Below are 25,802 nucleotides of genomic sequence, written 5' to 3' on the forward strand. Positions count from 1 at the left end.
TTTTTACCGTCAGTTCTGCAGGAGAGTTGACTGAATATGTTGGAATGTTCACATCCACCACTTCCCATCCATGTGCTTCTAGAGCCTTTTTGTGTTTTACCAGATAGAATGCGCTTTCACAAGTCTTCCTGACAGTCTTTGGACTGGCCACGAACAGTATGCATTTTACCTCCATGCGAATGTCAGTCCATCCAGAGACTGGCCAAACTGTGCTAAGTAGATTCCAGGGATAGATCACTAGTGATATTGACAAACATAGTATGCACAGGAAACTGCTTCGTGGGGCTGCAATAGGGGTGGCAAGTTCGAGGTTGTTCGCCTCTTGCGTCGTTTATTTCGGGAGATTCCCACGACCCACTGACATTTTCGCTCAATAATGATCTACGACTACTTGCCATTGCTAGTCTTATTGATTTACTAAGATTGTACTCCAATAGAAGTAGTTCAAATATAGACAATAGTAGCAAAATGAATCCCATTGATAGCTCATTCCATTCCAAATCTAGCCCCAAACATGTCTCTCATTCCAAGGTGGAATATAAGCAAAGATAGCCAAAGAACTGTAAACAGAATCTTCAAAGTATTCATCACCGTTTACACCCGCAGTGAGTGCCAAAGACCTGAACGTGGGCTCGTTCATCCAGCACACCTGCTCGGACTGGCCGCAAGGCCAAAACTCTCGCACAATATCATACCAGGATGCCCCGGGGCGAATATTGGGAACATAGATAAAATTATGTATCCCGTCTGCAATCAAAGAGACTGGATCAAGCGGAGTTGTGCAGCTGTTAATCACCGGTAGAATGGTAGGATTGATGCCGAGGGCTTGGAGGACGGCAAAAAGGGCGAGGTCGGAGCCGTGGAGAAGCCGGGGGAATAGATCATATTCGTTAAAATTGGTGTGGGCATAAGGGTGGTTTGAGTAGAACCCGAGCCAGTATCCTAGACGCGAAGAATAAGTACCTCGAAAGAGGTTTATATAGAAAGGAATAAGGGTTACCTTGTGTGAAGAATGCCGGCTGTGTCCACAGATTACTGATGTATTGATACAAAGGGAGACTCGCTGGGTCAATGATAGGATCATCCTCCAAGATCATCATGGCACTGGGCTCGGTCTCGTAGAGCTCATAGATCAAAATGACTCTTTGACCTTTTGTGACTGCCTGAAGGTCAAGGCGGCAGCCATTAATATAGAAGGCAATCCATTGGACGGCCGACGCACTTTGCTCACTCCATTCAAACTTCACAGACTTCCCGTCAGAGCTAATGATTGCATTTCCTCCCTCGAAAGAGGATGGAAGACAGACAAACAGATAGCCAAAGTGCCTATGAAACGGTTTCGGGGGGATGCTACCATCGCAATGGCCGGACATGATACTCAAACTATACGGCTTCACAACAACCCCCCGAGTGCGCAGTCCTTCAGCATAATCAGCTGGGGGAAGCATTAGTTGTGCTATGCTATCAGTGATTTCATATTCAGATGGATGGAATGTCGAAGCAAATTGAGTAGCATCAAGCTGATCCTCGTTCGCTGCACAGTCGTTTAGCAACTGCTGGAAAGCGGCTGTATTGCCGGTGCTTGGAAAGGTGACGCTATGTGATATACTGTCCTGGCCTTGGTTGTTATGCCAGTAGATTCGAACGGGAGGTGATTCGCGGGCTTTTTCGGGGTGCTTTGGGTGTAGAGTCGGGTCGATGGGGATAGAGCCACCGCAGACAAAGGTCGTTGACTCTGGGTCGTTGAAATGGTTCTGGAGAGTACTGAGACAGGAAGATAAACAGAGCTGTTGCAGAGATGGGACGGAGTGTATTTGATCAGTTGACATGATGTTGATGTGCTGTATAGAAGTTATACAAGTTCATCCGCTGGAGTAGAAGAAATATTCGGACATTCCTAGCGGCCTATACTCGTCAATTCATGTTAATATTCGGGTCGAACGTTCAACTGTAGCCGAAAGATATGGTAATTATAGGCAGCCTTCGTCATATCATCTCGGCCTGGATGATATGAACCACGGACGAGCTCTTACTGATGTTACAAATAGTACTCTCTATTACCCCATATCCCGCCTAATCCAGTAGGGTGAATATAGCAGGTGTCCGAGGTAGATCGTGGTTACGTGGTCATCTTGCTTATATTAACTTCTGGGATAATCATTTAAATATCGAAACTATTTCCTACGACTACATCTACAACCAATCGTCGGCAGACGACAGTTGCCACCATTCCTGTGGTGATTCCTCCGCTGCAGCCATAACATGAGGCAGTAAAAGGTGTGGGAGGGGAGATTTCTTTGCCCCCGCGAGGTAGCACTTCAACTTCCGTGCTGGCCACAAGGACGCGAGAAGAGGATGTCTATGGCCTTATATTTCTCGAGGCAATGTCACCGCACTATGGCCTAGTGTACTCCCACAAATCAGTTTTGTCATCAGACGAGATCTTCCATGGACTCCACTGTCCTGGTCGAACATGGATATACCAAGGAATTTCAATGCTCTTAATACATGGACGGGACCGCACACATTGAGGAATAGATATTCATGTCTGGTATTTGGCGTCGCAAGAACGGCTGCTACTCCCATTAAGAGTCTACCAGCGGAGGGAATGATCTATATTCTGCAGTATAGGGAAATTGATAGGCGGGCTGATAGATACGTCCTATTTTAGAAATAGAACTTTGTATTTAATTCCGTTTTATAGCAAATCTTCCTGTCTATATAGCAAATGGCAAATCGTCTCTCGGCCATCGATAGAACCCTCCAATGGAACTGAAGCCCATCAAGCATCTGTCACAATAACTGGCTCTCTCATCAATGTCAGATGAACACCCGGTCCATATGGATGCGAGTCTTGACGGTTCAAATCAGGCTCTTGCTTCACTATCTTCCACCCACTTCTATTCAATTCGTACCTTTGCTCAGGAAGTTTCAATTCACGGTCGGAAACCTTCCAGTACACATTAATCGTGTCTCGCCCATATTGAGCGCGATATTTCTCCATCGCGTTTGGCACACTCTTGACAATATCCGATTCAAACTGATAATCTTCATCCTCGGATGACTCCAAACATGGCGCTGTGTACCCCTCTGCCAGAATGGGGAATTTGGCGGCATAATATGGCTCATCGTCCCGAGAGTATGACTGGCAAGTTATAGTCAACTTGTTCGAACGCGGGCCAAGGATCTGGAAAATATGTTTAATCTCTGGAGGAATGATCTCAACCCATTCTGACTCGGTAGACTTTGGTAAGGTCAGATACCCGATTACACCACAGTCATACAGGCTGAGTCTTTCTGGCAGGCAGCCCTCGCGAAAGACGGCCTTGGTTTGACTATGATGAATGGTCATGTTGGTGAGAAGACCTCTGTTGTAAGGTCCGATATCAAGAAGCCAAGCGTATATCGTTAGCCATTCATGGTTTTCTGCATTTAAAAGATCAAACTTGAAGTTGTTACCGCTGTAGAGGACGGAAGCAGCCTCTTTGTGTACTGTTTTATTGCATAGCAGTAGTGGCACTGGTCGGCATGAGACACATCTACTGATGCGCGCTTTGATCCGCAGTTTGGTTTGATATGCAGATCATTTTATAGATGACGAGGCGGGTTTCCGGAGGGAGGTCCAGGAAACTAGTTGAATCTCTTTTCACCTGCATGGTGACTGTTCGTATCCCTGGTGGCTTATGTGAATATATGCAAGTTTCATTTTTCTCAAGAGGGCCGAAGTATCTAATTTATCGTAGGAATTCGCTCTTTTAGGCAGCACCATCGTCACTATCAGTTCATCCTTAATTATCTGTAGCCTGAACCGTACAAGGGGTTCTACTGTAGGCACCAACATCGTCCCGTCACTATTAACTAAAACCCGATACCAATCTGCCGCTACCTCTGCATAGAACTTGATTGCTTAAATAGGAGAAACCGCTCTACCCCATCCGGAAATATTCCGACGGATGTCCGATGGGGAACCACCGACGGACTTTCTCCAGCCAATGGAGTGTATGTAACTGACAGTAAAATGGTATTGAATCAGGGTTCTCCACGCGGGGAAAAGTCTGGGGAAATGGGTGGATGTAGTGACAATGAGGGCATATAAATTGAACGGGAAGAAAAGTTGTCGTGTCGATCGAATATACAATACAACAAAATGGATGACAAGGAATTCATCGCCCACCATGAGCGGGCTACTCATGATAGTCCACTCTCCGAGGAAGAATCACAGCTGATGAGATCTTTTGAAGGCAAGAAAGGGAAACGTGTCGTTCGCAAGGTATTACCCACTCATATTCATCCGTGTTCCGAGTCCTGCTAACATGTATAGATTGACTACAGATTGATTTCCATTCTAGCGATTCTCTATCTCATGTCACATATTGATCGGGCCAATATCGGAAATGCAAAGATTGAAGGAATGGAGAAAGACCTGGGACTGGTCGGGAATCAGTATAATATCGCGGCGACTATTTTCTTTGCTCCTTATATTATCTTTGGTCAGTCATCAGTCGTCAGGAGCTGTTCTTGGCCTGAACTAATATCCAAATAGAGGTCCCCTCTAATATTATCCTAAAAAAGGTCCGGCCTTGCATTTGGCTTTCGCTGCTGGTGGTCGGTTGGGGGACTATCATGACATTGATGGGGATTGTCCGGGATTTTAGAGGTCTTGTTGCTTGTCGGGTGTTTCTCGGCCTAGTCGAGGTATGTATATCCTATGATATCTCCCTTCTTAAGCCTCTCTAATGGTGTTGCAGGCAGGATTCTTCCCCGGAGCCGTCTTCATCGTCAGCTCGTGGTACGTTCGCACCGAGCTCCAAGAACGCCTTGCCCTATTCTACACTGCCTCTGCGTTTTCAGGCGCCTTCAGCGGTCTTTTAGCATTTGCGATTGCCAAACTAGACGGTGCACGAGGCATTGCTGGATGGCGCTGGATCTTCCTGATTGAGGGGGCAATCACCGTTGCCGCCGGGCTCGCAATGCCATTTCTGATCGTCGAAGATCCTAAAAATTGCAGATGGCTGAGCGATGATGAAAAACGATTTGTAGACTGTCGATTGAGGTTGTCTGGCGTCCGCACAGCATCGGAAGAAAGCGATAAATTCTCCTGGCGTCTTCTGTGGTCTGCACTGGTGGACTGGAAAGTTAACCTAGCCATTCTCATGGCATGGGCCAACGCAGCACCAACCTCTGCATTCAAGTTCACGATGCCCCAAATCCTCACCGGGCTGGGATACTCCTCCAGCCACGCACAACTGATGAGCATCCCGCCGTATGTAGCTGGGGGTATTTCAGCCTGGGTGGTAGGCCGCTTTTCAGACCAGTTTGCGTGGCGGTTTCCGTTCGTGATAGGACCCATGGCAGTGCTGCTCACGGGACTGTCGATACTGTTTGGCTTTTCGTCGAGTATCGAAAGCCACGCGCATGTTATGTACTTTGCGATTGTGCTTTCGCAGATCGGAATTTATCCCCTTCTCCCTGGTGTTTCTGCGTGGACGGGGAATAACCTCGCTCCGTCATGGAAACGATCGATTGGAATTGCGTGGGTGCTTGCGGCGGGGAATTTTGGAAGTAAGTCATGCTCAGCTATCTATATTACTCTACTGATCGTGTAGGTTTAATCGGAACAAACGTGTTCCTTGACAGGGAAGCACCGGTGTACACTACGGGATATGCGACATGTATTGCGATAGTCGTGCTGGGAATGTTGGCATGTATGGTGAATGAGGTGCTGTTATTGCGATGTAACAAGCAACGGGATGAGGTGGCAGAAGCAGCACGAGAACAATATACCCAGGAAGAGCTGGAAAAACAAGGCGACAAGAGTCCGCTGTACAAATACACTTTGTAGATTGTCGGAAGATTCCCGGATAGCTTTTTTACTGAAACAATCATATCGGGTATTTTCCGCGGATACCTGTATTAATAAAGGCAGACAGACCCCAGACAGCATGTGTAAAGTAACATTAAGCAAGATGGCACCTACAATTCCTCCCTTCTCCGACCTCCCAGTAGACAAGAATGGCCCGCGTGGCAACGCATGGGGTGTGTGGGGACCCAACGACCAGATCGGGACACTAAATCACCTCACTCCAGACGTGGTCGCTCGCGCAGCCAAAGAGGAGATCAGAACTGGTCGACGAATTTCTCTCAAGTATGTGTCTGTCTATTCAATTTATATGTGGCGGTAATAATGGTTAAAGCTGGTCGATGACTGGACTTTCAAATCCAAAAACAGGCAGGAAAGGGCTGGAGGTCAAACTCGTCAATAAAGAGCCACTCAAGGTTGCCCATGATGACGAGGTATTTATTGCATTGCGTTGATTGAATAAATGAAGCTAAGAAGGAAGTTGTCGTTCAACTCTCAGATCAGTTCGCAGTGGGATGGGTTTAGACACTATGGGTACCAGCAAGAAAAGGTATATCCCCTTTTTATCATCCTGGAATGCTCTAACAGTTATAGATGTACTTTATGGGCCACGTAGCAGAGGATTTCCAGACTTCCACCGTCAATGGCATTCATCGTGAGTACCATAATCACAACAACCATTTATATATACTCATCAATAGCAGACATAGCCAAGCAAGGAATAGCCGGTCGAGGTATCCTAATCGACTGGTACAAATGGGCCACAGAGCAAAGGCACCTCCCCATCGACACCTTCACACCATACACCATCACATTCCCATCCCTCATGGAAGCCGCTCAATTCCAAGGCCTATCCCAGGCTGACTTTCGACCCGGCGACATTCTCTTCATCCGAAGTGGCTACGTGCATCAATACGAAACACTCACAGACGAACAACGAGAGGTCCTCAGCGAGCGGTACCAACACCAAAAACCAGAAAACATCGGCGTCGAGCCATCAGAGGCATTTCTCTCGTTTCTTTGGGATGGACGATTCGCGGCGGTAGCGGGGGATTCGCGGTCATTTGAGGTGTGGCCGTGTACAGTTCCCCAGTGGCATCTGCATGAATGGCTGTTGGCGGGATGGGGAATGCCGATTGGGGAGTTGCTTGATTTGGAGGAGTTGAGTGCGGTGTGTGCGGAGCTGGGGAGGTATACCTTCTTTCTATCGAGTGAGCCGTTGAATGTAAGTGGAAGTGCACTTATCTTCAGTTGTTTGTTCTAATATGTCTAGGTCCCTGGGGCTGTTGCAAGTCCACCAAACGCTCTGGCATTCTTCTAACTATGAATCGTTTGGCTTTTAACATATTCTTTGTATGTTTTAGTTTACCTCTTGGGTACTACACTTCCACTTCTTCATTCTTACAACTCTACGTTTACATGGTTGTCGTCAGCATGGTTAAACGGGAGTATAAGACATCTTAGGCCCTTCCGGCTGGTGGTAAAGAAGATATTTTAAATATATGCCATATTTTCATTATTGAAAGTATAAAGCGATGTCTTTTAGATAACCAATCTTTTTCTATTATAGTAGGCCTGGGGTATTTAGCTATATTACTAGATAAATAAGAATACTTGAATCTATATAACCTAGTATGTAGGTTTTAAACATTAGTAGAAAGACTATATAGGGATGATTTAGTTATAATAGTCTATAAATCTAAAGAGATATAGGTTTTTATAGCAGCTATAATTTACAGCACTTCTTTAAGGAACTTCTCGATAGGCTTGATGTCATGGGTGAGTATAAACCTAAAATAGGGCTTAGCTAAAACAATAGACATACCATAATTAATACTAAAGAAATATATAACTTTCCAAGACTAGAATATACATTGTCCTATTTAACCCACCATCATCGATATTCTGGATCAATCTGAATAATAGCATCCATCCCATCCCTATCCAAAGCCTCCGTATCCAGAACCAGCGAAACCATCAACGTAGCCGGCTCAGTCTCGCTAGCATTATCACTGATTTGATGGTGACACCCTGGTGCCTCATGCCATGTTGCACCCATTTTCATAACTTGCATCGGATTATCATTCATTTTATTTAGAAGTGTCCCGTCCACCACATATGCCGACGCAGCGGCTCCACCATGTCGGTGGGGAGGGGTTGAGCTATTTGGTGGGAATTTGACTAAGAGCCCAACAATGGTTTTGCCCGGGCAGTTGGATAGTTTGTATTGATAGATTATATTGATGTTTGGCATTGGGCGGCTGAATTCTAGTTAGTATATTATCTTATTAGTGTTTGGGTTTTTGCCCTTTTTTACCTTGGGTTATAGATTGGTTCCTCCATAATGGTCAAATGTGTGTGGTTCAAGTAAAATCAATGGGAATGATGTTTTACCGCGAATTCGAGGCAGTCGGCAGCTAGATATATCAGTAAACTGCATATTTTGAAATATATCAAAAATAATACAATGACGTAAACCTTACTGATACAATTTCCACAATGCCCATTGATAGGTATTCGGATTTGGTCTGCGCATCATGACCATTTCTGAGCATACCTCATCATAAGGTATTAATGACATAATTAGAAGATTCCCGGAAATAGACAGGCATAACTAATCAATATGAAATACATAATTCAGATCTGTTTATATTGATTACAACACCAAGTATAAGTGTGTAAATTACCGTAACATCAATTGTATTCTATGACCTTCAAGGTCCATATAAATTACATACTCTTTTCATCTAAAGAGACATTAAGTTTTATAACTCTCAGAATCGCAAGAAATGTAATATGTGAAGTGTCCAAGATTAATATCTCTACCTTTCTCCCCAACCTAAATATCACGCCATGTCTTAGTTACATAAACCAAGTCAATCGCGACCTATTTCTACCCACGCAACTTTCTTCTTTAGTAAGTTCTTTTATACGTTACATACTTATAGATAGCATGGTTCTAGCCCATGACCACAGACTACTTTCAAAATAACTAGCTAGAGTTCTTATCTATAAATTATTAGTAATAGATAACAATGCCCATCGAAAAATAGAATGCAGACGCGATCGACTGGCCGATCATTAGAGCCCGGGTATACTGACGAGGATCGCGCATTTCTGCGACGATAGAAAAGAATGCCGTTATGCCTGAATAGGCGAAGATAATAGTGCATATCGCTGACATGGCACTGGCGAAGGAGGGATTGCCGAACAGTTCATAGTCACGAACCCAGACTGAGTCCTCTGGCGTACCTGGCAGATGGTCTTGAATGCCGACAGCGACAGCGACAATTAAAACTTGGCTCTGGACAGCCTGATTTTGTTTTGACACTCTGAAACCCACCTGCAGTAAGGATGCAAGTCAATCTAACTCAATCAATCCATGATATTCGACCAATTGTCTGGATACTTCCGAGACAAAAGGCAACAATGGCAGCAACAGCCACAAAGACGGCAGTGCAGGCGCCATGCGAGGAAACTGTGCATTCAAGCCGATCGAGATGCCCAGCACGCCCGAGCCAGCGGGAAAGTCCCACCCTATACCTAGTCAGCGCAACATCGTCTTCATCTCGAGAAGTACTTACAAAGAACAAAGGCACTCCCAAGAACAATCCTCCCCGGTAGTCCAAATAGATAACCCACATTGTCGATTCCATACACCTCACGGTGCCGAAGCTTGAACACCCCAATCCGTCTTCTATAGGATGCTCAAAAGCATTTTGGAAAGGTTGTCATCAAGCTCGACTGGGCTGACTGCAGACTTGCATGAGCTTCAGGGCTCTTTCAACGGATCTGATGATTTGTCACCTTCAGAAATGAGAGACAGTCCGGTGTTTCCTGTGGCCCATAACACATCAGCATACTAATACTTGTATTCCTCCAAGTAGACCGATTGGAGAGACCAGCGGAATGTTTCAGTACACCGTGATTGAGGCGGAGGGGGCCACAGCTGGTGTTGGAGATCGAAATAGTTATGCAATTGAGAAATGGGTTTAGTTAAAGAGATTTAGAGCATTGGCTGAGTTTGCTGTGTTGTCTGGAATGACTTGTGCGGGGATTGTCTTGCTAATATTAAAATCAAGCAGACCCTCACCAAATGAATTGTAGTTATACCGGTGTTTCTAGATTTGGTAGGAAATGAAGATCAAAAAAAAAAAAAAAAGGCACTATTAGGTTAGCCATTATCAGTGTGCTCTAATCTGAATAGAGGTTAACACTGTTGGATAAAGTTTCTGTCCCTTCACTCTCGCATTTCGGGCATAGTTGTTTAAAAATGTCATGTCCTGAGAATGCGAGTGCCACGCATGTCAGGGCTTGGAGGATGAGGAAGAGCTTCATTATGAGATAGATCACACAAGCCATCACAATAAAATCCAAACTAACTCGGACTTTTTCATCTGGAAGAAGCTTCATAATGACAGCCCAAAGAAGGCAAAGACCAAGCATCTAATACAGACAGCCCACTGCACTCCATCCAGTAGTATCACTCCAAACACAGCACCGCCAATAAATATTATTATAATCTAGCCGGCGACCATAATAATATTAATAACCATGAACCATGGCTATGCACTACTTGTATACTAAGACTCCCAGTGTTTCGCTAAGTTTTTAGCTTCCAGTGGAGCACAGACTTCCCAGTTCCTGATATCACCTATGAGCCCCAGTCCCTGGTAAGTGATGCTCTAGGTCTCACCCCCTCTATACTACCTTGCTCGCACTCCCCTGAGAGGACACCCACCGAGGTGTTGACTGTGCATAAGCCACACGCCAGGGGTGACCACCAGCGAATCCCTGCTGTTGTATATTTTATTTTTATATTTTTGGTGTTTATGAATACTTTTTATTCTTCTAGAATAGGAGGGACCTTGTTCTGCATGGTGTTCTGCCGGAGATACACATCTGCCAAGAAGGCTTATGCTAATGCTTGATTCGTTATTTCGTTACTAAAGACCTAGGCAGTATCAACGGCCAATCAATTTGCATTTACGCATCACACAAGCTTTATTAATAAATTTGCTGTAAATAAGATCCACCTAAAACAAATCATGTTTGTCCGATTACATCCATGGGTTAGATCAGGTACAACCGACGGCAGACCAATCACAGCCCCGCATCCCGCCACATGGAAGACTAAATAATAGGTACAATATACCCGACCTGATCGTCTGCATTCTCAGCGAAGAACCAAGAATGCTGGCCAATGTCGCGTCCACGTGTAGTCGATATGTTATTGTATCCCCTGAAATATGATTTCCCCCGGTAGCCATCCCTAGATGAATATAAACCCCCTCTCCAGGCCTGTAGGAATCCTTCCACACAGACAAAATGAAAACACTCATCCCCCTCGTCCTGGCCGCGGCCGTTCAAGCCCGTCCTGTGGTTGACGATCGCTTTCCTTATACAGGCCCTGCGGTCCCTGTCGGTGACTGGGTCGATCCCTCCGTGAATGGCAATGGAAAGGGATTCCCGCGTCTTGTTGAGCCGCCCGCCGTGAAGCCAAAATCGGCACATCCCAGCAACAACGTTAATGTGGTTTCGCTGTCGTATTTGCCGGATGGTGTGAATATTCACTACCAGACGCCGTTTGGGCTCGGACAGGCACCGAGTGTTAAGTGGGGGAAGAAGAAGGGGGAGTTGGGGAATGTCACGAGAGGGTATTCGCATACGTATGTCTATCCACTGCCTTATAGATTCAATATATGCAGATGCTGATGGTGATAGGTATGATCGCACACCATCGTGCTCCGAGGTCCGCGCAGTGACGCAGTGCAGCCAATTCTTCCATGAAGTGCAGCTGCCCAACCTCGAACCAGCAACAACATACTATTACCAGATTCCATCCGCGAACGGAACCACCGAGTCAGAGGTGTTGAGTTTCAAAACAGCACGCAAAGCAGGCGATCACACGCCATTCAGCATTGCAGTCCTCAATGACATGGGCTACACCAACGCAGGAGGCACCTACAAGCACCTCGTGGACGCCGTCGAAAAAGACGCTACTGCGTTCGCCTGGCATGGCGGCGACATCAGCTACGCGGATAACTGGGCCTCTGGCGTTCTCCCCTGCGCGGACGACTGGCCTGTCTGCTATAATGGGACATCTTCGAAGCTGCCCGGTGGTGTGGTGCCGGACGAGTACAAGGCACCCTTGCCGAAGGGGGAGAGCCCGAATCAGGGATCCCCCCGCGGTGGAGATATCAGTGACATTTACGAGTCGAATTGGGATCTGTGGCAGCAGTGGATGGGGAATGTAACGAGGAAGATCCCGTACATGGTTCTTCCTGGCAATCACGAGGCGGCGTGTGCCGAGTCTGATGGGCCGGGGAATGTGCTGACTGCGTACCTGAACGATGACAAGTCGAATTCGACGGCTGCCAAGGAGAACTTGACGTACTACAGCTGTCCGCCATCGCAGAGGTATGCTCAATACCATTCTATGTGTGACTTATGCTGACGATGTAGAAACTACACGGCCTACCAACATCGCTTCCGCATGCCCGGCGCGGAAACCGGCGGCGTATCCAACTTCTGGTACTCCTTCGACTACGGCCTCGCGCACTTCATCTCCATAGACGGCGAGACCGACTACCCCAACAGCCCGGAGAAGACCTTCGCAGAAGATGTAACAGGCGACGAGGCCCTCCCCACCGAATCCGAAACCTTCATCACAGACAGCGGACCCTTTGGCGCTATCACCGGCAGCTACAAGGAGAAAAAGTCGTACGAGCAGTACAACTGGCTGCAGAAGGATCTGGCGAGCGTAGACCGCTCCAAGACGCCGTGGGTGGTTGTCATGAGCCATCGGCCGATGTATTCTTCTGCGTATTCATCATATATGAAGAATGTCCGGGATGCGTTTGAGGCATTGTTTTTGAAGTACGGCGTTGATGCGTATCTTTCCGGGCATATCCACTGGTACGAGCGGATGTTGCCTATGGGGAACAACACCATCGACACAGCCTCCATCGTGAATAAGAACACCTACCGCACCCATCCCGGCAAGTCCATCACACACATTGTCAACGGCATGGCAGGCAACATCGAGAGCCACACTGAGTTCAGCGCCGGCGAGGGATTGACCAACATCACGGCTGTTCTGGACAAAACACACTACGGCTTCAGCAAGATGAGCTTTCTCAACGAGACGGCCCTCAAGTGGGAGTTTATCCGCGGCGATGATGGATCTGTCGGCGATCATTTGTTGTTGTTAAAGAATTAGATCATGATGTATTAAATAGACATATCAGAGAAGTCACTTCCGTCGACTCCACGCAATCACAATCCCCAATAGTGTCAAACAGATGAATAAAACAATAAACACCAACGCCACCATCCGGCAGCAGTATGCGTCTGCACGCTTACTCTCCCGACGGACTATCGCCTTCTCGCAGGTCTCACAGTGTTCATGGGGAGTGGTAACCACTGATGTGGTCGGTGCTGGTGCATGGCCATGTTGATGGGAAGATGGTGTTTGACGTTCAATGTCGTCGAGTTCGATCTGCGGGACTTGGGTGTACTGTTACTGTCAGATCTGTTGATCTAGATGTGGCAGTGAGGATGGAAACATACACTCCCTTGACGGGCAGGATTATACCCGCCCTCTTCGTACGGTGGTGTTGGCTCCAAACCCATTCTGGCTGTTTGTTTTCGCTGACCTTTTGATTAAGATGTTGAGGATGGATGTGGCTGGAAGGGGTGTTTAAATTTAAATAGTGCTGCCTGAACTGAATGTGGCTGTGGCTAGGCTGCGGCTGTGCTTATTTGCTTATTCTTTCAGGTAGGGAATACATCTACGGCGTGATGTCATTAATATTGACAACTGATAAGAATGTCTTTTCTGTTGTTGTTTAAGTCGATGCAGAATTTATCGTCTTGTAAGTATATGGTATTTGGCTAAAAGTGAAGTAGGTAGGTGCTACCATTATGAATATATAATGACATAGGTATACTAGACTTGCCGAATTTTATACACTGCCGGATTTATTATGCTAACCCAGAGTCTCGTTTGTATGTATCAGTGCTTTAAATGGCCATGGATATCTATACATCAATTGCAGAAAATAGAGCTACTGCTTGGAATCCTAGAAAAGAGACAATGACAGACTGCCAATCTCGGACCAGACAAAGGCACCCTTTGTCAAAATTTAGCATTATTAAGCTTAAAGTCTTGGGCTGTCATGTCTGTCAAGTTGCTGTTTTCATTGCTGTATTTCTATAAAAAGATTTCCCCTCCATATCTCCGCCCAATCGTTTATCGCCCATCTTGATGTTGTGTCCAGTGCTTGGCACCGAGATAAAACTTCCGGAACAGTCCAGAGATGCGCCGATCATGGTGTAACAATCAGGGATTGCAACCACTTGTTTCGACGGATGCGGTTGTCCACCGCAGCTGCGGGTAGGGCTTTTAAATAAACTGTCATTGTCCCTTGATTGTTCCGCTTTGGATGGAGATAAAAGACAAACGTTAAACATAATGGCGTACAATAGAGATTATCCCAGCGATACATTTCCAGATTACGAATTATCACATATCCCCATTCAGAATGAAACAGCAGAAAAAGCTGCCACGGCAACAACAGCAACAGCAACAGGAAAACCCGCTGCTGTGGGCGGGCCGTGGTACGATCCACGAACATGGTCGCTGCGGAAGAAATTACTAGTCGCCCTCGGGGTGATCATCGTGATTATTGCGATCATCGTTGGAGCAGTTGAGGGTGTCAAACGTGCTTCGTATCCGGATTATTCGGCGTTGAATTATGCCCTGGTCGACACATACTCCGGATCGTCGTTTTTCGATCAGTTTGAGTACTTTTCCACCGAGGATCCTACCAATGGATTTGTCCAGTATGTTTATCGTTTACATTGTATATTACATTTGACAAGCTAATGGGAACAGATACGTTGATTCAAGCGCTGCCTCGCAGCTGAATCTCACACATGCCTCAAGTACATCAGCCATCTTGCGAGTCGACACCAGCACCGCCAACCAAACCAGCGGCCGCAAATCAGTTCGTGTGACATCGAAAAACACCTACGAGCATGGGCTGTTCATTTTCGACGTCATCCACACCCCCTACGGCTGTGCGACATGGCCGGCCCTGTGGCTGACTGACCCGAACAACTGGCCCACCAACGGCGAGATTGACGTCTTGGAATCGAACAACAAAGGCACCAACGGGAATATGATGACTCTGCACACGACGGATGATTGCAAGATGAATGTGAAACGGAAAGAAACCGGGTCTGCGACGCATTCCAACTGTCTGAACACGGCAAATGACAATGCCGGATGCGGTGTGACTGGTGGTAAAGCGACTTACGGACAGGTGTTTAACGACAATGGCGGCGGGGTGAGTATCTATTCTCTACCGAAAATAATGCAATGCAATAATGCTAAATCCTGCAGGTCTATGCCATGGAGCTCCGCGATGCCGGTATTCGCGTTTGGATGTTCGCCCGCGACTCCATCCCCGCCGACATTTCCAACACGAGCAGCACCCCCGATCCATCGACATGGGGTGAGGCATTGGCTGATTTCCCCAGCACACATTGCGATATTGGCTCGCATTTCAGAAACCAGAGTATTGTCGCTAATATCGACATCTGCGGTGATATGGCCGGTGCTAGTGCGTTTTATACGGATACGTATGAATGCCCGGGGTCGTGCTCGCAGTGGGCTGCGGAGAATGGAGGGAACTTTACCGATGCGTACTGGGAGTTTAAGAGCTTCAAGGTTTATCAGGCTGATTCGACTGGTTCGACTGCCTCGTCGTCTGCTAGTTCTGCGCAGTCTGCATCTACCCCGTCTGCTACGGCAGCGGCAGGGTCAGAGCAACAAGAACAGCAACAACAACAACAACAGCAGCAGCAGCAGCAACAAGAAGATTAATTGTGGTAGTAGTGATAATTACATATCAATGTCATTTACTTGCGTGCTTATCTACTTGTCCTCTCACCCTGAATCCACCCGTAAGAGTATTAACACATTTTTTCTATATATTTTATTTCCCCAAATCTCAATTCTTTATCCATCATACCTACCAGGCGAAGAGCCTGGTGACATTTCCACTACTATTCCTCTATTGATAATCGAAACTCTCTATGCAGCGATCGTCTGCTTCGAGGCGAAAGAGCTTGTTGCTTTTATACGGTGACGCCCGAAACCGCCTTCCGTATCGTCCAGGGGGTAACTGTGGCAGTAGTTAGTAGGAAATTACACATAAATTTGCAGTTCTGGCCCGGTGGTGAAATGTTTTCGTCAGGGGCTGACATGTGAAATATTCTTGTGTAGAACTAGTGAATTAGATAAATAACTATAGCGTAATGTGGGGTGAACAGGGCGGACTGGATGGCAAATTTGCGTTGCCAGTAATCCGCTGGCTTCCCCGGATCCACCCATGTCTACACTAGTTCCAAACGTTGCCAGGCGACTCTTCACTTGGTTCAGTGCTCGCAATTCCCAATCTTCATTCTTCATTCTTCTTCATCCCTGTTCAACCCTGTTCGATCTCACTACACGGTTACAGACAGAACTCGAGCATGGCCGCTGGTTTCCTCCCCTACCATGAACCTGGAAGTACGTACACAAGCATATGCACATTGATCTCTGCTCATTCCCTCACTGATGAAATCCCGCAGCTGTCGACATCCTCATTGTCGTTTCCTTCTTCTTTTTCCTGACCTTTGCTAGGTGGGTCTCCGCAACGGTGATCCAGGCCGGAATCATCGGTCAAATCGCCGTCGGCATCATCTACGGAGTACCCTTGGCCAATATCCTTGAACATAACTGGCAAGAGACTTTTATTACTCTGGGATATGTCGGTCTGATTTTGATCATCTTCGAAGGTGTGTGAAAATTTTCATCGTGCCTGGCTGCGTTGCTTCTTGGCTTCTTGGACACTGATGTCATCCCTTCTAGGCGGACTTGGCGCCCGTGTCGACCTGCTCAAGCAGAACTTCACGTTGAGTATGATCGGCGCCGCAACCGGAGTTTTATTTCCTATTGGTCTTTCATACCTTTTGCTCTATCTTGGATTCGGATATGGTTGGTTTTATTTGCCCCAATTCCTGCAGTCAGCAGCTAACATGGACTAGGTGCGGTTGAGACCTTTATCATCGGCGCATCTCTTTCCGCTACTTCACTCGGTAAACTATATTTTTTTCGGAATGGTTTGACCATCTTTCATCTGCTGATAAATAATAGGGACCACCTTTGCTGTGATCAGCTCTACGTCAGACTCGGTCAACCTCGCGGAGACTCGAGTAGGGTCAGTTCTGGTGAGCGCGGCTGTTATCGACGATGTTGTAGGACTTGTTATGTTAAGGTGTGTTAGTTACGGTGTGCAGTCTGAATTTCAAGCTAACTAGCACACAGTGTGATTGGCGATCTGGGCAAACTTTCAGGAGGCGGCGATAGTGTCAACCTGGGCTGGCTCATTGGGCGTCCCATCGTGGCATCTATAGGCATGGCTGTCGTCACGCCCATCGTCACCAAATGGGTCTTCGCGCCAATTTTCCGAAGGTTCATCGAATACCGCTTTGCGCGCTACGACCATATCTCCAACATCATCCTCATGACTCTTGTGCTTTCGGCTTTTATTGCCATCGCTGGCTTCACTGGTACATCCGTCTTATTTGGCGCCTTCCTGGCGGGTGTATTTCTGACATACATACCGAGCAAGCACCCCGAGGGGCCATTTGTTGTCCTGAGCCGTGAGGAGGGCGAGCGCGAGGCGGATAAAAGTCCCACGTTCATTCATACCTTTGAGAAATACCTGTTAGGACCCCAGCAGTATTTGATGGAACCCTTGTTCTTCTCCAGTATCGGATTCGCGATTCCGTTCTTGAAGCTGTGGACCGGGGAGCGCATCTGGAAAGGGATTGTTTTCACCCTCCTGATGACGTTTGCAAAGGTATACAGATACCCTCATCAGTTGTTTCGCATCAATTGAGCTAAAAAATATATCTAGTGTGTCGTTGGAATTTGGGTCCCAATATGGCAAGTTGCGTTGGGAGCGAAATCTCACGAAGACCAGAAAACACAGGAACAACCAAAAATGGAGGGCAACAACCCAAGCGATGAAGGACAAACTGACCAGGAGACGCGAAAGACATGGAAACGCACCTGGCTGGCCGCGATACTTTTAGGATCTGCCATGGTAGCACGCGGTGAAATTGGGCTTCTGATCATCGAAATCGGACACAACGAGACTCCGTACGTCAGTGACGAAGGTTTCTACACTGGCGTCTGGGCGATTCTTTTGAATACCATCATTGGTCCAGTTAGCGTTGGTCTCCTGGTTAGATTCTACGCGCACGAGCTGGAAGGAGGGGATTGGGGAGTGCAGCGTGCTCCACTGCCTACCTCGGGTCCTGATATCAGTGGGCGCGGTGCGGTGTAGACGTTTTCTCGAAGATTACATGTGGACCGGAAGGATATGGCTGTACATAACTGTGGATGCGCCGTGGGAAAGCGGCATGGCGATTGGTTTTTGATATAGCTGACATACGTACCCCAAAGATGTCTCCGAAATAGACAGAACCATACCTGAGTACCTGTGTAACATTAGTCGTTTGCTTTATTGAGAGGGTAAGGGATTAAGTGGATTTTGTGCTTTGCTTGAGCTAGTTCAAGACTCAAGACAGCAAAGCTTCGGACTGTAGACCTCGGCATTTCCCCCGCAAGCACTTGGCATTCCAGGGCGCAAGCTTGGCAAACAGCGGAGTCAATGATTCATGATCCTGTTACAAATGATTCTGGTCCCATATATAATTAAACAACCCTTAGACATAATTAATTATGCTGTAGCAAGGTTTGAATATTGGCAGTAGTTGAATCACAGGGAAAATGCTTCGGACTTCGCTTCGTCTGCCTGCTCGCCAAGATTTATCTGCGGCGGAGTTTTGCCAATCCTCAGAATGTGATCCATCCCCATGGCTTGAACCGATATACCTATGGCCTGCGAACCTCAGTCCGCACCACGAACAAATAAAATATTAGGAGTCTGATACCTTGACACTCTGGTGCAACACCAAATGAGAGCACGCTTGACAATATCTGGCCTCAGATAATTCAGAGTACTTGCCCTGCCACACCTTTAACCACTCAGGCTTTCTGCTTTCTCCAATAAAGGCGAAATACTTAAGTTTGCGTCCGTATTCAAGTGCAAAAAATACTGCCTTTAGTTCTTTTGGGCCGACGAGGGTATATCTATAGGCAAAATCGTCATTGCACAGGTTACTAATGCAAGGATGCTAATTATGCCTTTCATGTCTTGTCCACTCCAGAAGAACACGCGCATCCGATCTGGATCTTTGAAAGAGGCTCTTTCACTAGCGAATGCCGTCATATTGAATTCAAATCGTGGATTGAGTACTAATCTACTGGCATTGTCATCGTTCTCCACATCGTAAGTTCCTTCTTAGAATATGCTGCGGAGAGAAAAGTCAGGGGTTTCCTTTTCTTTTTTTCGAGCTCTAAAACTGGTGGTGTGTCTTAGCTACATGCGGACACCTTCATACCTGAAATTGAAGGTCAAGTTCGCCATGGGGTGTGACATAAAGTATCTGATTCGGTGTAAAGCACCGGGAGCCAGAGGTGCTTCGGGGTAATATAATGAGTTGCAAGTCGCCGGCGTTCTACGGGCGAGAATACTGCGTGGGAAAATGTATGGGTGGTATTACTCAGAATTAATTACTTACCCCACAGTCCTCTGTTATGCGGTCTTCTATATATAGTCTTATTTAGCTATGGTCATATGGTGCTGGAAGCCCACTATATCCTTACTATAAGGCCACTATTAGATTGCTACTAGGTTCTAGGGTATGATAATTACTCCCCCCCTTTATAGGGGCTTATCCGTGAGTCCTGTACTAAGCTAAATTTAGAATAGTCTAGATATTAGACTAATATAATACTGTAATACTGTGTCACACCCCGGAACCTGGCAGCGATCCGACGGCGGCCTCACGGCGAGGACGCAGCGGGCTTCCGGCACCACGTGACAATTGCTAAACGAGACTGTATATAGAAGACCGCACAACAGAGGACTGCGGGGTAAGCGATCGATTCTGAGCAATACCACCCATACGTTTTCCCACGCAGTATTCTCGCCCGTAGAACGCCGGCGACTCGCAACTCATTATATTACCCCGAAGTACCTCTGGCTCCCGGTGCTTTACAGTTTCGATCGCTTCCCATTTTAGTTGCGAAACGTTGACATGCGGACGAGACGGTCGCTACTGCCTGACCCATACTCTGAGGAAGACCTCAACCAAATTCGACACGCCCGTGGAACGAATGCTACACGACGACGAACTGACCAACCGACTGAGCAAAATATGGCTCCACAACAACCCGAACAGCCTCAGTTACCTGAGCAACCCGAACCGACCCAGCAGCCTGAGCGATCTCCGCGATCTCAACGATCTGAGCGCTCGGAGCAACCCCCCAATGATCAGCAAAACGAAGCTGCTCCAACAATAGGACTCAATCCTACCACTATTATAACGCTCGCTGAGCTGTTCCAGAGCCTCTCTGACAAGAAGCAGGAGGGACCCAAGATACCCGAACCTAAGCCCTATACAGCAAAGAACACTTAGCAGTTGCAAACTTTCCTGCAAGACTTAGAGGAATACTTCAGCTCAAAGCCTCGAGTCTATGGCAATGGCAACCATAAAGTCACGTATGCGTCCAACCGTCTACAAGGTGATGTTAAGCAGGCGTGGAGAGAACATAGCAACGGTGCTGAAGCCTCTTTTACCTATGATAAGTTCATGGAATTCCTCTGGAACCATCTCGAACCTGAGGAAGACCGCAGCCAGACAGTGATATACCAGCTACTCAAGGTTGAATAGTAGCCCAAGCAGGGAGTACGCCAGTTTTTCTCCTAGATCAGAGAATACCTTACTGTTATTGACCGCCCCATGGTACTCGAAAAGCAATGGGTCAACATGGTCATGGTAAAGCTTCGACCTGAGATATAATATGACGTCCGTCGGGACCCCAGCAGGCCGACGACAATAACCAAGCTAGAAGAAGTCACTGCGAGATATGAGAAAATGTTATAATAAGAAAGCGCGACTACTTCTAAACCCCCTCCAGCGCACCAGCAACCCTGAACATAGTTCCTAGGAAGCAACCCACAGCTGAAACGCAGGGCAAATGACGCGGAGAAGCCTCCTACTAATGACTGGGGAAACCCCAGGAAGTTCTGTAAGGAGGACAAACAGAGCCATAAGGCCGCCGAAGCCAACCGCAATACTCTCTGAAAGGAAGGTAGATATTTCATCTGCTATGAACGGGGACACATACGAGATGCCTGCCCGAAGGCGAAGAGTAAGGGGGACGAAGCTCCCACAAAGGAGACATCCCGTGACTAATAGGGACTTTGGCTCTATAAGATTAACATATTATGTTATACCAATGAGGAACCACCTGACCCTTTCCTTACGCAGGTTAAGGTAAAGATTGGCGATCAGGAAGTAATAACCAGAGTGCTAATTAACAGTGGAGCGGGACCTGATTTTATATCATAACAGTTTCTGCAGAAGCACGGCTATCCCTTTAACAGCGAAACACTGCCGACTCACTATTCCCTTACTAATGGCACGCCTACCCTAAGTTATAGAAAACCTAGGTTGGTACACATAACCACTGATTAGGATGGAAACGCCAGGGTTTTTAAAACCCTGTTTAAAATCCTAAATCTTGCTCATTACAACATTATCCTAGGGCGAGTCTGGCTACGAGACGCGTATCCAGACTTAAACTACGCGGTGAGTACCTGGCGTTACCGACGCGACTCGCTGGAGTTTAAAGTAGAAGAGCCCGAAGAATTCTATAAGACAATGAGGAAGGGAGGCGAAGCGGGATATATCCTTGCAGAGATTACTAAGGGAGATTCCTTTAGTAATGAGATACCTGCAGTTTACCGTCAACACGCACGCGTGTTCTTAGAGAAGGAAGCTGGCATGCTTCCATCAGAGGAGACTTTATATAAGATAGAGCTGACTAAGGGACAGACGCCTCCATACGGACCCTTATACCCCTTATCCCCAGCAGAACTCTCAGTTCTACGGGAATATATAGAAGACAAGCAGAAGAAGGGGTGGATCTAGGAAAGCGCTAGGCCTGCGGCGGCTCCTGTTATCTTTATAAAGAAACCTGATGGTTCTTTACATTTATGTGTGGACTATCAGGGCCTGAATGCTGTCACTGTGAAAAATCAATATCCACTCCTGTGGATTAATGAGTTGATGGACCGACTCGTGGGATCCAAGATCTTTACTAAGTTAGATCTTTGGGACGCGTACCACCATATACATATCCGGCGGGGTGATGAGTGGAAGACGGCTTTTCGAACCCAATACAGTCAGTTTGAATACACGGTGATGCCATTTGGCCTATGCAATGCTCCTTTGACTTTTCAGGCATATATCAACAATGCTTTGAAAGGAAGTCTTGACGTCTTTTGCGTGGTATATTTAGATGATATCCTCATATATTCTAACAGCGAAGAGGACCATATTCGCCATGTGGATGAAGTATTAACGCGCCTTGAGAAGGCAAACCTGTATGCGAAATTGTTGAAATGTGACTTCCACCTACCCAAGGTTAAATTCCTAGGGTATATCGTGGGACGCGATGGGATGAAGCTGGATCCAAGCAGACTAGATACTGTTAGGGATTGGCCGGAGCCCCGATCCTAACACGATATCCAAGTCTTCTTGGGATTCACTGGATTTTTCTGATGATTTATACACCGATATTCTGGCATCACGGCCCCCTTAACAGACTTGTTGCAAGGGGCCAATAATAAGAAGAAGAAGTGACAATACTTTGAGATAATAGCATCAGGCCGTCGGGCATTCTAGGAACTGAAGGACGCGCTCCTTAATCCTCCTGTGTTAGGATACTTTGATCCTGAGAAGGAGATCCTACTTGCCACAGATGTATTGGGCTATGCTATTGCAGGCATACTCCTACAACCTAATGGTGAAATGAAAGAGAAGAGCTGGGCATCACAGTGGCGGCCTGTTGCTTTCTTCTCATGAAAACTTAATGGTACTGAACCAAGATGGGAAGTGCATGACCAAGAGCTCCTGGCTATTATAGAATGCTTTAAACACTGGAGACATTACCTAGCAGGTAGCCAGCGTCCCATCAGGGTATAGATGGACCATGCGAACCTGAGGTATTTCTTTACTACGAAGACGCTCAACCAGCGGCAAGCGCATTGGGCAGAACTGTTAGCTGTGTACGACTTTATAATAGAGTACTGGCCCGGCCGTCAGAACCCCGCTGACGCGCTGTTAAGACGCTGGGACTACAAGCCCACGTATGAAGATGAAACAAATATCGGTATGCTGCCTACACTGTAGAGGAAACTCAGCAACGGCATTTAGATGACCTGATTGAGCAAAGAGGCCCCCAGTTCTTTGGAAGATCCTTAATTGGGGGGATATAGAGGTCTGGAACTCTTAGTCCCACAACTGCTAGCCATTAAGGCGGTTAGCAATGAAACTGCCTGGGAAGCGCCGTCTACCTCACTCCAGCAGATGATCTTGCAGCTACAGGATGGGGACGCCCGTTCTTGCAAGATCAGGGAGAAGGTGACGGTTAACCAGGAGTTTCATCAGAAAGGATGGCGAATTGGGAACAATAAACTCCTTCAATTCAGGGGCGCTATCCTCGTACCTCGCAATTCCGCGATGAAGCATGAGATTATAAGGATTCATCATGATGATCCTTATGCCGGACACTACGGTGTTGATAAGATGGCGACTCTACTTTGAGGGAAATTCTACTGGGTGGGTCTTTGAAATGACGTCGAAGAACACGTGGGCAGCTGTGCCGCATGCTAGAAGATGAAGATTCTATGAAATAGGTCATACAGGAAGTTGTCTTTACTTCCTGTGCCAGATAGGCCCTGGAAGGATTTGTTAATAGACTTTATCACCGGCCTACCACTATTGGCGTACTGGGGGGTAGTCTACGACGCTGTACTGGTTATCATAGACCGTTTTTCTAAGATGACCTAATATCTCCCTGTGCATAAGGACATTAGAGTTGAAGAACTTGCTAACACCTTTATAGAACACGTAGTCACCAAGTAAGGGCTGCTGAGAAGCCTGGTAAGTGACAGAGACTTGCTGTTTACAAGCAAGTACTAGACCGAGTTCTGTCAAGCACTATGAATAAAACGATGAATGAGTACAGCGTTCTATCCCTAGACTGACGGTCAAACAGAGCGTCAGAACCAGACATTGGAGATGTATCTACGCCTATTCATGAATTATCACCAGGATGATTGGGCACAGTGGCTTTATATGGCCGAATTCTCATGCAACAACATGAAAAGTGCATCCATGAAGTATTTGCCTTTCCAGGTGGTCTACGGCTACTCGCCGCCGTTACCCCAAACAGTCGACCTGGACGAGGACTTCACGGTGGCGTTGGTTGAGGGCTGAATGAAGTAAATGCATGAGGTATGGGAGACTGTGGGAAAGAACCTGCAAACCACAGTTGAGACACAGGCCAAATACTATGATAAATGCCACAACGACATCTCTTTCTCAGTGGGAGAAAAAGTTCTCCTATCCACGCAAAATCTGAAGCTTCAACGCCCTAAGAAGAAGCTGATTCCGAAGTTTACCGGACCGCTAGAAGTTGTTGCCGCTGTCGGCAAGCAGGCGTATACCCTGCAACTACCCAAGTCCTTTGGATGAACTCATCCAATGTTCTACGTCTCGTTACTTCGACCTTGGAGGAAGCGGGAAGGTGAAACGCCACCAGAGGACATCCTTCCTGTCATAATCGATGACGAGGAGGAGTGGGAAGTAGAGGAAGTCCTTGATGAGAGAACACGATATCGAAAAAAGCAGTACCTAGTAAAGTGGAAGGGATTCCCGGAGTACGAAAACTCCTGGGAGCCGGCAGAGAACCTGGAGAACGCCGGCGAAGCGCTAGCTGAGTTCAAAGAAAGACAGGAGCATCATCCTCGTCAGAGGCAATCACAACAGAAACGTTGAGGCTTTTTACCCATGGGGTTTTTGCACAACGGCTGCGTATCGCCGGGTGACCGCTGCAGTCACACTGACAATATTTCCCTTCCTCCATTTTCCTGATACATACAGGTTTCGGAGGTTTAACGGGGATATGTCTTATCTACGCTACGCATTTACTAGAGCAGTATTCTGATCGGAAAAAGCTTCTCATTCTCTCATTTCTTAACTAATTACATGACATTTATTCCTCCACTTCGCCAGCGAAGAGATCATCAAAGTCCTCCATTTCAGAGGCGTCCACCAATGGCATACCCCAGTGCTCACGCAAGGTATTCACCAACGAGAAGACGTTGCGGTTAAGGGACCGCAGGGCCCGCGTCTGACAAGCCTCATCCGACTCGCCGTTCACCCTCTTGCGGAAGGCGTGTATGTCTTTCACTACCTTATTGATGGCCTTTTTCCGGTCGCCAGCGCCTTGCCCAAGGGCGCCAGTGACTGCAGCTTGTAAGGAAACTAGCACCAGCAAGCAGGCTTTCTTCAAACAGGCACAGTATTCGCACTTCACCGCAGCACAAGGACACACATAAATAAAATCTTCATTTTTAGCTAATTGGCCTAGGTAGTGAACATATATCAAATAACCACTAAAAGGCGTGGCGGGCATGGCAGTAGTGGGAAGTAAGTGGGGGGCAGGCATGGTAGCATCTTAAAAGGGTAATATAAGCCTAAGACTGTTAATAAAAAATGACCCTAAAGGTAAAGGGAGATGAGGGTGAGGGGGCAGTGAGGTAACAGCAGAGGTAGGCATATAAATAAAGCTATTAAGAGCCTAGGGGAACTGGCCCCTAGTAAAGGAAGAGGAAATAAGGCTGAAGCCCACTAAACCCTATAATAGATATATAACTATTAGCTCACTGTCTGTATAAACACT

General features: G+C 47.0%; 13 protein-coding genes across 13 annotated transcripts; 6 read left to right on the forward strand and 7 right to left on the reverse strand.

Moving 5' to 3' along the window:
- Positions 1-502: 502 nt before the first annotated feature.
- On the reverse strand, positions 503-1,829 carry ASPWEDRAFT_744531 (uncharacterized protein; the record flags this gene model as incomplete). The annotated part of the gene is made up of 2 exons (XM_040839473.1): positions 503-942; positions 1,001-1,829. 2 exons carry the CDS (start codon positions 1,827-1,829, stop codon positions 503-505), a joined length of 1,269 nt encoding a protein of 422 aa, XP_040687027.1.
- A 953-nt stretch (positions 1,830-2,782) lies between these two features.
- Positions 2,783-3,352, reverse strand: ASPWEDRAFT_30436 (uncharacterized protein; the record flags this gene model as incomplete). The annotated part of the gene is made up of 1 exon (XM_040833408.1): positions 2,783-3,352. The coding sequence occupies one exon, from the start codon at positions 3,350-3,352 to the stop codon at positions 2,783-2,785; it is 570 nt and encodes a 189-aa protein (XP_040687028.1).
- Positions 3,353-4,147: 795 nt separating this feature from the next.
- Positions 4,148-5,842, forward strand: ASPWEDRAFT_114829 (uncharacterized protein; the record flags this gene model as incomplete). The annotated part of the gene is made up of 5 exons (XM_040828527.1): positions 4,148-4,270; positions 4,322-4,490; positions 4,544-4,695; positions 4,749-5,562; positions 5,607-5,842. 5 exons carry the CDS (start codon positions 4,148-4,150, stop codon positions 5,840-5,842), a joined length of 1,494 nt encoding a protein of 497 aa, XP_040687029.1.
- A 124-nt stretch (positions 5,843-5,966) lies between these two features.
- ASPWEDRAFT_53329 (uncharacterized protein) lies at positions 5,967-7,181 on the forward strand (the record flags this gene model as incomplete). The annotated part of the gene is made up of 6 exons (XM_040837873.1): positions 5,967-6,145; positions 6,195-6,294; positions 6,342-6,410; positions 6,455-6,515; positions 6,562-7,085; positions 7,134-7,181. The coding sequence occupies 6 exons, from the start codon at positions 5,967-5,969 to the stop codon at positions 7,179-7,181; spliced, it is 981 nt and encodes a 326-aa protein (XP_040687030.1).
- A 573-nt stretch (positions 7,182-7,754) lies between these two features.
- On the reverse strand, positions 7,755-8,203 carry ASPWEDRAFT_53330 (cupin domain-containing protein; the record flags this gene model as incomplete). Its single annotated transcript, XM_040837874.1, has 2 exons — positions 7,755-8,121; positions 8,178-8,203. 2 exons carry the CDS (start codon positions 8,201-8,203, stop codon positions 7,755-7,757), a joined length of 393 nt encoding a protein of 130 aa, XP_040687031.1.
- Positions 8,204-8,852: 649 nt separating this feature from the next.
- ASPWEDRAFT_30439 (uncharacterized protein) lies at positions 8,853-9,504 on the reverse strand (the record flags this gene model as incomplete). Its single annotated transcript, XM_040833409.1, has 3 exons — positions 8,853-8,869; positions 8,963-9,203; positions 9,445-9,504. 3 exons carry the CDS (start codon positions 9,502-9,504, stop codon positions 8,853-8,855), a joined length of 318 nt encoding a protein of 105 aa, XP_040687032.1.
- A 1,684-nt stretch (positions 9,505-11,188) lies between these two features.
- On the forward strand, positions 11,189-13,082 carry ASPWEDRAFT_114720 (purple acid phosphatase family protein; the record flags this gene model as incomplete). The annotated part of the gene is made up of 3 exons (XM_040828519.1): positions 11,189-11,529; positions 11,585-12,280; positions 12,326-13,082. The coding sequence occupies 3 exons, from the start codon at positions 11,189-11,191 to the stop codon at positions 13,080-13,082; spliced, it is 1,794 nt and encodes a 597-aa protein (XP_040687033.1).
- A 33-nt stretch (positions 13,083-13,115) lies between these two features.
- Positions 13,116-13,495, reverse strand: ASPWEDRAFT_174765 (uncharacterized protein; the record flags this gene model as incomplete). Its single annotated transcript, XM_040831264.1, has 2 exons — positions 13,116-13,379; positions 13,433-13,495. The coding sequence occupies 2 exons, from the start codon at positions 13,493-13,495 to the stop codon at positions 13,116-13,118; spliced, it is 327 nt and encodes a 108-aa protein (XP_040687034.1).
- An 800-nt stretch (positions 13,496-14,295) lies between these two features.
- Positions 14,296-15,758, forward strand: ASPWEDRAFT_43425 (glycoside hydrolase family 16 protein). The gene is made up of 3 exons (XM_040836023.1): positions 14,296-14,707; positions 14,760-15,213; positions 15,270-15,758. Exons 1-3 carry the CDS (start codon positions 14,337-14,339, stop codon positions 15,750-15,752), a joined length of 1,308 nt encoding a protein of 435 aa, XP_040687035.1. The 5' UTR covers positions 14,296-14,336; the 3' UTR covers positions 15,753-15,758.
- Positions 15,759-16,125: 367 nt separating this feature from the next.
- ASPWEDRAFT_185747 (cation:proton antiporter) lies at positions 16,126-18,415 on the forward strand. Its single transcript, XM_040832095.1, has 7 exons — positions 16,126-16,439; positions 16,502-16,708; positions 16,782-16,907; positions 16,958-17,008; positions 17,067-17,187; positions 17,238-17,775; positions 17,833-18,415. The coding sequence occupies exons 1-7, from the start codon at positions 16,403-16,405 to the stop codon at positions 18,262-18,264; spliced, it is 1,512 nt and encodes a 503-aa protein (XP_040687036.1). The 5' UTR covers positions 16,126-16,402; the 3' UTR covers positions 18,265-18,415.
- Positions 18,416-18,671: 256 nt separating this feature from the next.
- Positions 18,672-19,249, reverse strand: ASPWEDRAFT_43429 (uncharacterized protein). The gene has a single exon (XM_040836025.1). It carries the CDS (start codon positions 19,210-19,212, stop codon positions 19,045-19,047), a length of 168 nt encoding a protein of 55 aa, XP_040687037.1. The 5' UTR covers positions 19,213-19,249; the 3' UTR covers positions 18,672-19,044.
- An 834-nt stretch (positions 19,250-20,083) lies between these two features.
- ASPWEDRAFT_174768 (uncharacterized protein) lies at positions 20,084-20,464 on the forward strand (the record flags this gene model as incomplete). Its single annotated transcript, XM_040831265.1, has 1 exon — positions 20,084-20,464. One exon carries the CDS (start codon positions 20,084-20,086, stop codon positions 20,462-20,464), a length of 381 nt encoding a protein of 126 aa, XP_040687038.1.
- Positions 20,465-25,112: 4,648 nt separating this feature from the next.
- Positions 25,113-25,568, reverse strand: ASPWEDRAFT_174770 (uncharacterized protein; the record flags this gene model as incomplete). Its single annotated transcript, XM_040831266.1, has 1 exon — positions 25,113-25,568. The coding sequence occupies one exon, from the start codon at positions 25,566-25,568 to the stop codon at positions 25,113-25,115; it is 456 nt and encodes a 151-aa protein (XP_040687039.1).
- Between the last annotated feature and the right edge of the window lie 234 nt (positions 25,569-25,802).

The sequence above is a fragment of the Aspergillus wentii genome, assembly GCF_001890725.1.
Source record: "Aspergillus wentii DTO 134E9 unplaced genomic scaffold ASPWEscaffold_6, whole genome shotgun sequence".
Classification (NCBI taxonomy): domain Eukaryota; kingdom Fungi; phylum Ascomycota; class Eurotiomycetes; order Eurotiales; family Aspergillaceae; genus Aspergillus; species Aspergillus wentii.

Excerpts from the sequence above, each read along its gene's own strand:
- ASPWEDRAFT_43425 (XM_040836023.1), top strand. The coding sequence starts at position 14,337 with ATGGCGTACAATAGAGATTATCCCAGCGATACATTTCCAGATTACGAA. Across the intron at positions 14,708-14,759 it reads CCTACCAATGGATTTGTCCA|ATACGTTGATTCAAGCGCTG; the intron begins GTATGTTTATCG and ends TAATGGGAACAG. Across the intron at positions 15,214-15,269 it reads TTAACGACAATGGCGGCGGG|GTCTATGCCATGGAGCTCCG; the intron begins GTGAGTATCTAT and ends TAAATCCTGCAG.
- ASPWEDRAFT_185747 (XM_040832095.1), top strand. The coding sequence starts at position 16,403 with ATGGCCGCTGGTTTCCTCCCCTACCATGAACCTGGAA. Across the intron at positions 16,709-16,781 it reads GATTTTGATCATCTTCGAAG|GCGGACTTGGCGCCCGTGTC; the intron begins GTGTGTGAAAAT and ends CATCCCTTCTAG. Across the intron at positions 17,188-17,237 it reads GTAGGACTTGTTATGTTAAG|TGTGATTGGCGATCTGGGCA; the intron begins GTGTGTTAGTTA and ends ACTAGCACACAG.
- ASPWEDRAFT_43429 (XM_040836025.1), bottom strand. The coding sequence starts at position 19,212 with ATGACGGCATTCGCTAGTGAAAGAGCCTCTTTCAAAGATCCAGATCGG.